The sequence below is a fragment of the Delphinus delphis genome, chromosome 1, assembly GCF_949987515.2.
Source record: "Delphinus delphis chromosome 1, mDelDel1.2, whole genome shotgun sequence".
Lineage (NCBI taxonomy): Eukaryota > Metazoa > Chordata > Mammalia > Artiodactyla > Delphinidae > Delphinus > Delphinus delphis.
In genome coordinates this window covers 16,615,866-16,627,312 of record NC_082683.1, presented here as the reverse complement: position 1 = coordinate 16,627,312, position 11,447 = coordinate 16,615,866, and the positions used below count along the sequence as shown (strand labels likewise).

The window sequence follows — 11,447 nt, the reverse complement described above, 5'->3', positions numbered from 1 at the left end:
GACTTTAGCTCTGCAGGTTCCCGCTTGCAAGATTAGTGGTGCGCAGAACGCTATCCTGGACAGGAGCTGAGACGTCGCTTCCCCTGCAGCGCCGGTGAGGACGTGGCAAGGGTCTCGACTAGCGGCTTCCCCTTCCTCCGCCCGTCGGGCAAGAGGCGCAAAGACTGCTGGGAACGCGCATGCGCCCACCGCGGCGGGGAGTACACCTACAACGTCTGCGGGTGCGGGGGGTGTCGGGTGTCCGCGGAGGCGCTTTGCGGCCGGTCGTGCGGGTCGGGTGCGGGCGCGCGGGCGGGCGCCCGGGCAGAGGCGCGCGCAGGTGATTGACTGGCCAGCTGGCTGAGGGAGCGCCTGGTCCTCATCGCTGGCAGGTGGCGGAGCCCATTTGGGCGGTGGTGGAGGCGGCTGCGGCAGCCTGGGCGGCCGGGCTCAGGAGGCACTCCTCGGGCCAAGGCCATGGCCCCGCGGCTGCAGCTGGAGAAGGCGGCCTGGCGCTGGGCGGAGACGGTGCGGCCCGAGGAGGTGTCGCAGGAGCACATCGAGACCGCCTACCGCATCTGGCTGGAGCCCTGCATCCGCGGCGTGTGCAGGTGAGGCCCGCGCACCGGGCCTCGCGCCCCCCTCGCGTCGGACCTTGGAAAACCAGGCCCCGGGCTGGGGGAAGGAAGACGGCGGCCCTTTCCGTGCATCTAGCGGGCGTGGAGAGAACAAGGTGGAGGTTTCCTCCTTTCCGCCTTCTGGGCGACCTGGGAGAAAGGCAGCCTTTCCGGGCTCTGCACGGAGGTGATGCTGCTGAAAGCCCTTCAGAAAAGGTTTTGGGTTTTTATTAGAAGATGGCGGTGGAGATGGTTGAAGGCAGGAGCTAAGACCTTAGGAAACGTTGGTGGTTGGTATATCCTGGCCACTGCTCGGTTTTTTGGTTTGTAAAATGGGAACTTCTGCGAAGTGAGCTTCATCACTGTATATCTCGTATTTGTGTTGACGCTGAAGGCGTGATCATATTTTTGGGTAGGGCGGCTTTAGGAAAACGTACGGTTAGTCTGCGTCATCGGTACCCTTCATCCCCAGTTGACCTTCCCCTCTCTCGGTAATCTAGTATTTTTTAGCCTTTTTTTGGGGGTGGGGGGGTCGCTCTGACTGAACACCACTCTACCGAGTACAAAGTTTGAGCTGTGTAAGTGCTGTCCTTCACTTCTACTTAGCCCGTGAACCTTGTCTTTCCTTTTAGATCGAATCCTTAGCTGTTTTTCCACCTTTTAACGCGGGAACTATAGTTTGTGTCCGGAATGTTGTTGAATTGACTTGGCCAAGCCGGGCATGCTCAGTAGCCTTTCATCAAGCATTTAGTAAAGACTTTCTGGAGTTTTTACATTTCCACGGTGGGATCCGGAAGGAATGGAAGTCAAGGTCTCAGATTTGGAGCTTTAGGTCTGGTATGGGAAGTGAAACAAGTTAGAGAGCTTCCATAAAGCAGACGAATAATTCCAAGCTCTGGGAGTCTGGCTCATGAGGAGAGCAACAGTCAGTACTGGAATGACGTGGCCGTGTGTAATAGATAAGCTTCAGTCAGTTTCTCCACATATTAGGTTCCAGAGCAACCAAAAAATATAAACTCTTTCATTGTAATAGTTATGATTTTAATGGAAGTAAAGGAGTAGAAATTAGCTGAGATCACTATAAGGGGAATGTCACGGATGTGAGTTTTAAGCTGCAATTGCAAGGTTTATATCCAAGCAGTTTTTTTCATAAATAGCTTTGAGATATAATGCACACATTATATGATTCACCCATTTAAAATGTACAACCCAGTATTTTTTATTTGTATAGTCACAGGGTTGTTCAGCCCTCAGCACAATCCGACCCCCCTAAAAGAAGCTCTGTACCCGTTAGCCTGGCACTCAATCCTCCCTGTAAACCCCACTCCCCGCCCCCCCAGTTCGAAGTAACTACTGATATACTTTCTGCCTCTAAATTTGCCTATTCATATGGCCATTTCATGTAAATGGAATCATACAGTATGTGGACTTTTATGACTGGCTTCTTTGACACCATAATGTTTTCAAGGATCATCCATGTTGTAGTATTTGTCAGTATTTCATTTCATTAAAAATCGTTTTGTAAAAGTCATGTAAAACGCACAACGAACTTTACCATTTTTAAAAAAAAATATTTATTTTTGGCTGCGTTGGGTCTTCGTTGCTACTCACAGGCTTTCTCTAGTTGTGGCGGGCAGGGACTGCTCATTGCGGTGGCTTCTCTTGTTGCGGAGCACGGGCTCAAGGCACGCGGGCTTCAGTAGTGTGGTGTGTGGGCTCAGTAGTTGTGACTCGTGGGCTCTAGACCGCAGGCTCGGTAGTTGTGGCGCACGGGCTTAGTTGCTCTGTGGCATGTGGGATCTTCCCGGACCAGGGCTCGAACCCGTGTCCCCTGCATTGGCGGGAGGATTCTTAACCCCGTGCCACCAGGGAAGTCCCACTATTTTTAAAGTACACAATTAACATGGCATTAAGTACCTTTACGATATTGTACAAACATCACCATTGTTTAGTTCCGGAACTTCTTCCATCACCCTAAAGGGAAACTCCATATCCATTAAACTCCAGTCATTTCCCATTTCCCCCTCCCCCACCCCGTGGCAACCACTAATCTTTTTGTCTGTAGATTTCTTTATTCTGGATATTTTATATACGTGGAATCATACAATACGTGGCCTTTTTTTGGTCTGGCGTTCACTTAGCATAATATTTTCAAGGGTCATACATGTTATAGTATGTATCAGTATTTTATTTCTTTTTATGGTTGAATAATATTCCATTGTTGGATATACCACATTTTATCTATTCATCAGTTGATGGATTTAAATTTTCCCCCCCAACTTTATTGAGGAATAATTGACAAATATAACTATATATTTAAAGTGTACAGCATGGTAATTTGATGGACCTTGTGGAATGATTACCAAGATCAGGGCAATTAACACATCCATCATCTCACAGCATAGTTAAGTTGATGGATATTTTGGTTATTTCCGCTTTCTGGCTGTTGTGAATAGTGTTGCTGTGAACATTTGTGTACAAGTTTTTGTTTGAACACCTATTTTCAGTTCTTTGGGATATATACCTAGGAGTGGAATTGCTGGGTCATAGGATCACTATGTTTAACATTTTGAGGAACTGACAAATTGTTTTCCAGAGTGGCTGCACTATTTTACATACTCACAGACAATATATGAAGATTCCATTTTCTTCTCATCCTTACACTGTTTTTGTCTTATAGCCATCCTAGTGGGTGTGAAGTGCTATCTCATTGTGGTTTTGCTTTGCATTTTCCTGATGACTAATAAGGTTGAGCATCTTTTCATGTGCTTATTGGCCATTTGTAGATCTTTGGAGAGAGGTCTTTTCACATCCTTTGCCCATTTTAAAATTGGATTATCTTTATTACTGAGTTCTAAGAGTTCTTTATATATTCTGGATATAAGTCCCATGTATTTGCAAATATTTTCTCATTCTGTGGGTTCTCTTTTCCCTTTTTTTAAAAAATGCTTTTCTTATTTTATTTATTTTTTGACTGCGTTGGGTCTTCATTGCTGCAGGGGCTTTTTCTTTTCTTTTTTTTTTTTTTGCGTTACGCGGGCCTCTCACTGCTGTGGCCTCTCCCGTCGCGGAGCACAGGCTCCGGACGCGCAGGCCCAGCGGCCATGGCCCACGGGCCCAGCAGCTCCGCGGCATGTGGGATGCTCCCGGACCGGGGCACGAACCCGTGTCCCCTGCATTGGCAGGCGGACTCCCAACCACTGCACCACCAGGGAAGCCTGAGGGGCTTTCTTTAGTTGCTGAGAGCAGGGGCTGCTCTTCGTTGCAGTGTTTCTCGTTGTGGTGGTTTCTCGTTGCAGAGCATGGGCACTAGGCACGCGGGCTTCAGTAGTTGTGACACGCAGGCTCAGTAGTTGTGGCGCACAGGCATAGTTGCTCCACGGCACGTGGAGTCTTCCTGCACCAGGGCTTGAACCTGTGTCCCCTGCATGGCCAGGCAGATTCTTAACCACTGCACCACGCCGTGTCCCCTGCATTGGCGGGCAGATTCTTAACCACTACGCCACCAGGGAAGTCCGGTTTTGCCTTCTTTGAACCGGCACAGAGCACAAAGAGCCTGGGAATGTTGAGTCAGTCACCAAAGTTTTGGAAAGGGGTTAAAGTTAGGCAATGACCTGCTGTCGCCCGCCCCCCCTCCCCCCCTCCCCCCCTCCCCCCCCCCCCCCCCCCGGTCAAAGGATGGGGAGCCTTCTGAATTCCTTATTTGTTGACATCTGGTTAGAGACCCGTTTGTGATTATGAAATAAAATGGTAGAGGGACAAGGATGTTCTTAATTAGAGGGGACTAGTTTGGAAGGGAGTTCCTGAACTCAGTTAATGGACCTAACCTAACCAACTGTCATTCTGATAGAGTGGTGACATTTGGAGTTACAGAAACAAGTTGAAGTTTTTGAGGAAAATTCGGACAGTAAATGGTTATTATTGGAACCATTTCAGTAATCATTGGTTAACCTATTCTCTCTCCCCCTCCCTCCCTCTCTTTCCTTCTCCCTTTCTCTCTCTCTTTCTGTGTGCACACACAAATCACTTTTTAGAAATCTGGTGCTGCATTAGGCAAAGCCTTAGTGTAGTCAGGGGTCTTCCCTGGAAGCAGGAGAGTTGGCTTGTTATCCTTCATTGATTTCTACTTGGGCTGTGTGAAATGATGTCCTAAGAGCCAAGAAACTAAAAGGTGTTGAGGGAGAAAAACAAAGCAATAACTCTTTAAATGACCACGCAGAGGGAGTAATATCTCCACCCTCCTCTCCCATTCAAATAATAAAATTTCTTTGTACTGCATAGCATCTATGAAATCATTGACTAAATTTCTGTCCATTGTGCTGGAAAACATACTCCTAAATGACAGATCCTTGGAGATCTGTCAAAACAGAGCTAAAACTACCACTCTTACCTATGGTCAGTGTAGAAGGAACTTTGCACCCCTAGATACTTAGCCTACTGTTTTTTTTTTCCCACTTTGCAGTTTTTGATTTGTGAAAAATTGTTTCCTTTCTGTACAGTTTTGGATATCATTGCAGATGTCTCCTTTTCCTTCTTGCCCACACCATCTAATCAGCTCCCAAGTCCTATTCCATTGCATCGATATGCTGGAATTCAGCTTTCTTCCATTGCTTGCATTGCCACTAAATTGGTTTAGACTAGGAAAATTGTTATGTCTTAGGCTTTGTTCAGCCTCGGTCCATCATTTACATTGCTGCGAAAGCGTTTGTTGGCCTAAAATCACAGCGAATAACGTCACAGCTGCTTAACATGTCATACCAAACATTTGGGGAACTTGCCCCCTGCCTACTGCTGTAGCCACTTGGTGTTCTTATATCCATGGCCCTAGAAAAAAAAGTACCTGTTAGAATTCTTCATTTTGTTTCATTGCCACAGTGTCAAACATATTCTGTGGACACGTGCCCAGAAGTATTGAAACAAAATATTGGTGCCATTTAACATTTTGAGACATTTTCTCAAGTTTTTCCCAAAGCGTTGTGTTTAACAATGAATGGACAGCGACTCTCACTTTACCATGATTCATGATCAAAACTTTTTTCTTTTGGCTGCACTGCGCGGCCTGTGGAACTTCCCCGACCAGGGATCAAACCTGTGCCCGCTACAGCAGAAGCACAGAGTCTTAACCACTGGACCACCACGGAAGTCCATCACCAAAACTTTTTTTGCTGATTTCATAAGTGAAAACATCTTTCATGGCTGTTTTAAACTCACATTTCTCTGGAGCTGAATGTTTTCCTCTGTTTGTTAACTGGTCTTATAAGAAAGCTTAGAGGAAGAGGGGCAAAGCTGTTTTTAAGAATTCGGAGATCAGGGAGTTCCGTGGAAGTCTGATGGTTAGGACTTTTCACTGCCGTGACCCTGGGTTCAATCCCTGGTTGGGGAACTGAGATTCTGCAAACGGCATGGCACGGCCAAAAAAAAAAAAAATTAGGAGATCTGTTAGAGACTGAAATGGATTGTTGGCTCTTGGAGGTAAGTTAATAACAGAAAAAGCTTTATTTCGTTAGTCCATATTTGTTAGGGTTCCTAGATACAGGTGACAGAAACTTTAACATAGTGTAAGGGAAGTGCCTCAGTTAACAAATTTAGGGAGGTGTTTGTTTTAATTCAGGAAAGATGTGGACAAATAAATCATGGCTAGGGCAGGGAAACACTTGAGCCCAGGAGAGAGTCATGAACCTCTTACAGCTGTTTCTCATGCAAATCAGCATGTTGTTTCCTTCTTAATGTTAGGACAGCTAAGCTGTCAGAAGGGTCTGCTACTGAAGAGGGATTGTTATTTTGGGGTTGTTTGTTTTGTCTTTCTCTCAGTTCCCATTTTAAATATCTTGTGAGGCTGGTTTTGGGTGCTAGATGGGAGCTGCATCTCAGCAGCTCTTGCTAGAACCACAAGAATGGAGGAACAGTTTGTTCTCAAAGAAAAATAAAAAAGGCAGGGGGAGCTGAAGAAACTAGGCATGTACAGTAATAGTCAACTGCCACACAAAAACAAAAACCTAGACGTAAGCCGACTGATGCATAAGTAAATGAGATACGAGTAGTGGGAGAGAGCCAGGGGAGAACCAGGATGGTGCTCTTCATGCTTTGTTTTTGTTTGTGATTCAGTTCTCCCTCTCTGATTCCCCTGTAGGCAGAAGGAAGGGTTTCTGGGAAGAAGACCAGTGGGGAGTGGGTAGAGGGTACCCACTAAGGTTGTAGGAACTTACTATTTCAGAGAAGGTGAATGGCATCACTCTACCTAGATTAAATCGGGGCTACTTGTGACCTTGAAAAAGTTACTTGCTTTTTAAGTCAGCATTAGCAAATTCAGATGCTTTCTAGGGCCAAGTAAGTTGTATAAATTTGAGTCAACAGGCTAGGGTATTTACACATCAAACATGTAAACATGTGTCCCTGTCTCAGCCTCCTTGGTCTGTCTCTTACACTGATGGAAACAGGTATGCAGAAGTATTTTTCTGCTATGAGAAAATTGGTACAAACAGGATGATAGCTGATACTTGACACCTGTAGCCTACTCCTAATGGGGATAAAAAGGAGCTTGGGGCTTTGGAGACTGATTGGGAGAGGTTTTCTTCTACAGGGGGATTTCATCTAGCCTTCTGTACATGGCATTCTGCTGCACTGCTTAGGTTGGCTTGGAAGTAATGGCTTATAATATAAATTTTTATTTATTTACTTATTTATTTATCTTTGGCTGCATTGGATCTTCGTTGCTGCACACGGGCTTCCTCTAGTTGCTGTGAGTGGGCAGTTACGCTTCATTGCGGTGCGCAGGCTTCTCATTGCAGTGGCTTCTTGTTGCAGAGCACAGGCTTTAGGCGTGCGAGCTTCAGTAGTTGTGGCTCGCGGGCTCTAGATCACAGGCTCAGTAGCTACAGCGCACGGGCTTAGTTGCTCCGCAGCATGTGGGATTTTCCCGGACCAGGGCTCGAACCCGTGTCCCCTGCATTGGCAGGCAGATTCTTAACCACTGCGCCACCAGGGAGTCCCAGTAGAAATGTTTTTGTGATTTATGCTTCTTAAGTAGATTCTCCACTGCTCCAAACAAGAAAATAAATAAACAGACAAAAAAATTCTCCACAACATTGAGCCCATGTACCAAAAGAAGGCTTGGCCTCAATTTGGAAAGCTTTAGTTGGTTAGCCTAAGCTACTTTTAATGCAGTGGCTCACCACTGACTTTGGTTCTCACCTGGAGTGTGTCCTTAGGCACCCGGAAGCCATAGGTTCTCTGGGGAGGAGGGTGGTGGCTGGTGCTTTAACACAGGTTCATCTCATCTACACGGTGATGGCATTTTAGCTGATGGAACCTTATTCAGTAACACCTCACCATCAGTTAATTTAAGAAAAGCAAAAACAAAAAAACAATGCCAGCGTTCTAGGGCTAAATAATACAAGTTGCTCCCAGCTTCTCACATCTGTTTTTGGAAGTCTTTTTAAAGTTAAAGAAACCTATTGCGTGACATTTTTACTTCATAAGTGTGTATTTTATTTGCTCATTGAGGCCAACTTTGGACCAAGTGTACAAGATTTATTGTGTGTGTGGGAGGGGAGGAGCGTGGACAAGGAGAGCCTCCTTTTGTTCATTTTCTCTATTTTGCTGTTAGAACAGGAGACTAAAATCAGAATGGTTCTAATGGAACTGTAGTTGAGAGAATGATCTGTGCTTTTGACCCACAGGAGAGTGCCTGTCTTCCCAGCCAAAACCTGTGAAGGACTTACCCTTCCCTTGTTTACGAGGAGAAAACAAACTTGGTATACCTTTGAAAAGCATATTGGAAAGAGCAAGTACATACTTACTTAGTTTTAGAGATAACATTTTCACTCTAGTTACGGATGCTAACTTTTCCTGTTCTAAAGACCTTGCAGGGCTTCCCTGGTGGCGCAGTGGTTGAGAGTCCGTCTGCCGATGCAGGGGACACGGGTTTGTGCCCCGGTCCGGGAGGATCCCACATGCCGTGGAGCGGCTGGGCCCGTGAGCCATGGCCGCTGAGCCTGCGCATCGGAGCCTGTGCTCCACAACGGGAGAGGCCACAACAGTGAGAGGCCCGCGTACCGCAAAAAAAAAAAAAAATAAAAAAATAAAAGAATCTTCCGTATTTATTTACTTATTTTTTAAAAGAATCTGCCTGGTAAGCCCTTGCCCCTATTCCAAGGAAAGATTTTAGGTTGCTTTCCCCTGTCTCTGAATCAGGTTTTTTTGTTTGTTTCTTTATATCTTCTCTTGGTAGAAGAGAAAAATTACTTCTGTGTAAAAGGAGAGATTGCTTTTACTCATTGTAATTCCCTTGTAGTAGTCCTTTACCATTAGAGGTGAGTTATAGGCACAAAAAATAACTCCTTTTAGATCCTCCCCCCTCCCCCCACAGTGGATCAATTGTACTTTTATTTCCTTAGTAAGTTACTTTCCAACCTGGCTTTGACATAATCCTGAAAAAACTGCTCTTAAGTTGGCCAAACTTGTTTTCATTTTTACTTTTTAAAGCCAAGAAGACAGTGTGTTTAAGTGGAATATTAAGAACAATTATTTACTGATTTCCCGATTATGTAGTACTTCCCAGAGTTCTAAATCTGAAAGATACAAAATGTGATGGGGGAACATAGGAAGCCCTTTATTCTTAGTTTTGCAGCCAGCAGGTAGAGGTAAACCTCCTCAAAGATGGTTGTTCCCAGGTTATAGTGCATCTTGTTATCTAAACAAACAAACAAACAGGTCTGTCATACCCCAAACACACACACTTTTTTTTGGCCACACCACCTGGCATGCGGGATGGGATCTTAGTTCCCTGACCAGGGATCAAACCCGGGCCCCCTGTATTGGGAGCATGGGGTCTTAGCCACTGGACCACCAGGGAAGTCCTCTTCACACCCTTTTTTTTATTTTTAAATTTTTTTTTTTTTTTTTTTTTTACGGTGTGCGGGCCTCTCACTGTTGTGGCCTATCCCGTTGCGGAGCACAGGCTCCAGACGCGCAGGCTCAGCGGCCATGGCTCACGGGCCCAGCCGCTCCGCGGCATGTGGGATCTTCCCAGACCGGGGCACTAACCGTGTCCCCTGCATCGGCAGGCGGACTCTCAACCACTGTGCCACCAGGGAAGCCCTAAAGATTTAATTTTACTTATTTTTGGCTGCATTGAGTCTTTGCCGTGCGCGGGCTTTCTCTAGTTGTGGCGAGCAGGGGCTACTCTTCGTTTCGGTGCATGGGCTTCTCATCTTGGTGGCTTCTCTTGTTGCGGAGCACGGGCTCTAGGCACGTGGGCTTCAGTAGTTGTGGCTTGTGGGCTCAGTAGTTGTGGCTCGCGGGCTGTAGAGTGCAAGCTCAGCAGTCGTGGCGCACGGGCTTAGTTGCTCCGCGGCATGTGGGATCTTCCCTGACCAGGGCTTGAACCCGTGTCCCCTGCCTTGGCAGGTGGATTCTTAACCACTGCACCACCAGAGAAGTCCCCCCTACACCCATTTTTAAACACTGCTTTGTTCCTTGCTTTTTTCAACTAATGATATTGTTACATATCACAACATAATAAAGTTTCTCCTTATCTTTTTTTCCTAATTACAGTAGTTTCCATTGCTTGGCTGTATTATTTAGCAGATTCCTATTGATGGGCATTTATAGTGTTTCCAGTCTTTTACTGCTGTCAATAAAGCTTTAGTGGGTAACCTTCTGAAATATTCAGAACATACTGACTTAATAAAGTCCTTCACAGCAAAAGAAAATCTAGGCTCGTATGTTACAGTCAGTTGTGTATCTTAAGTCTCCTTTAATCTGGATAATTACTCAGTCTTTCTTTGTATTTCATCATATGGAGGGTTTTTTTTTAACATCTTTATTGGAGTATAATTGCTTTACAACGGTGTGTTAGTTTCTGCTTTATAACAAAGTGAATCAGCTATACATATACATATATCCCCATCTCTATATGGAGGTTTTTTAAAAGTATAGGACACTTACTTTGCAGAAAGCTCCTCAACTTGGATTTGTCTGGTGTTGGCTTATAATTGGGTTTAGGTTATTCACTTTGGTAGGAAAACCACAGAAGTGATGTTGTGCTCTTAGTGCATCACACCAGGAGGGGCATACAGTTAATTAGACCCATTACTGGCTACTTAAACTTTGATCCTTTGGTTAGGTGGTATCTGCCAGGTTTCTCCACTGAAAGCTATATTTCCTTTTGTAATTAATAAACAACTTGTGCTGAGATACTTTGAGACGATGTAAATACTCCGTTACTCCTCAAACCTTCCTACACTGGCATCCATTGACAATCCTGCATGATTTCGTTATTAATCTGATGGATGCCAGCCAAATGGTGAATTTCTAATTCTGTCCTTTCTTCCACATTGATAGTTGGCTTTCTTCTTTAAGGAGGAGATTTCTCATCCATTCATCCATCCACCCACCTTACTAATGGATTCCTACATTATTGAGCGGGTTGTAATCCGATCATTATTTTGTTGCTCAGATTGTTCCAGATTTGGGTACAACCTCTTCCTTTTAACATGTCCCCCTCATTCTTTGAGTACATCCTTATTTTGGGGGCACAGCAGTATGTCCATGTTTATCTTGCCCAGGCTTCAAATTGGCCATCTCTCCCAGGAGCTCTGGGTTCTTCGCGTGGGGAATATTTAGAAATCAAGATCTGCTTGCTCGGTGTGTTCGTATTACTGCTCTTAGGCCCTCGGCTGACAAAAAAGCTGTCTCGTTTAGGCTGCCCATTAAATCTAAATTTCAGATAGACAACAAATACTTTAAAAAATATAAATATGTCATTGATCTGAAATTCAAATAACTTCTGTCCTGTATTTTATCTGGCAACACTAATCTACCTGTCTGTATATATTAAGACCCTGTGGA

At 45.2% G+C, this 11,447-nt stretch overlaps 1 protein-coding gene across 4 annotated transcripts in view; it reads left to right on the top strand.

Annotated features, from left to right (window-relative positions):
- The first annotated feature begins 229 nt into the window (after positions 1–229).
- Positions 230–11,447, top strand: part of USP48 (ubiquitin specific peptidase 48) — a 67,682-nt gene continuing 56,464 nt past the window's right edge. For 3 of the 4 annotated variants that reach the window (XM_060015715.1, XM_060015708.1, XM_060015701.1), the window contains exon 1: positions 230–590. In XM_060015715.1, the coding sequence (XP_059871698.1) occupies positions 457–590 (134 nt within the window). In that variant the 5' untranslated portion in view covers positions 230–456. The remainder of the gene's footprint in view (positions 591–11,447) is intronic. The other variant, XM_060015713.1, reaches the window with a different exon arrangement.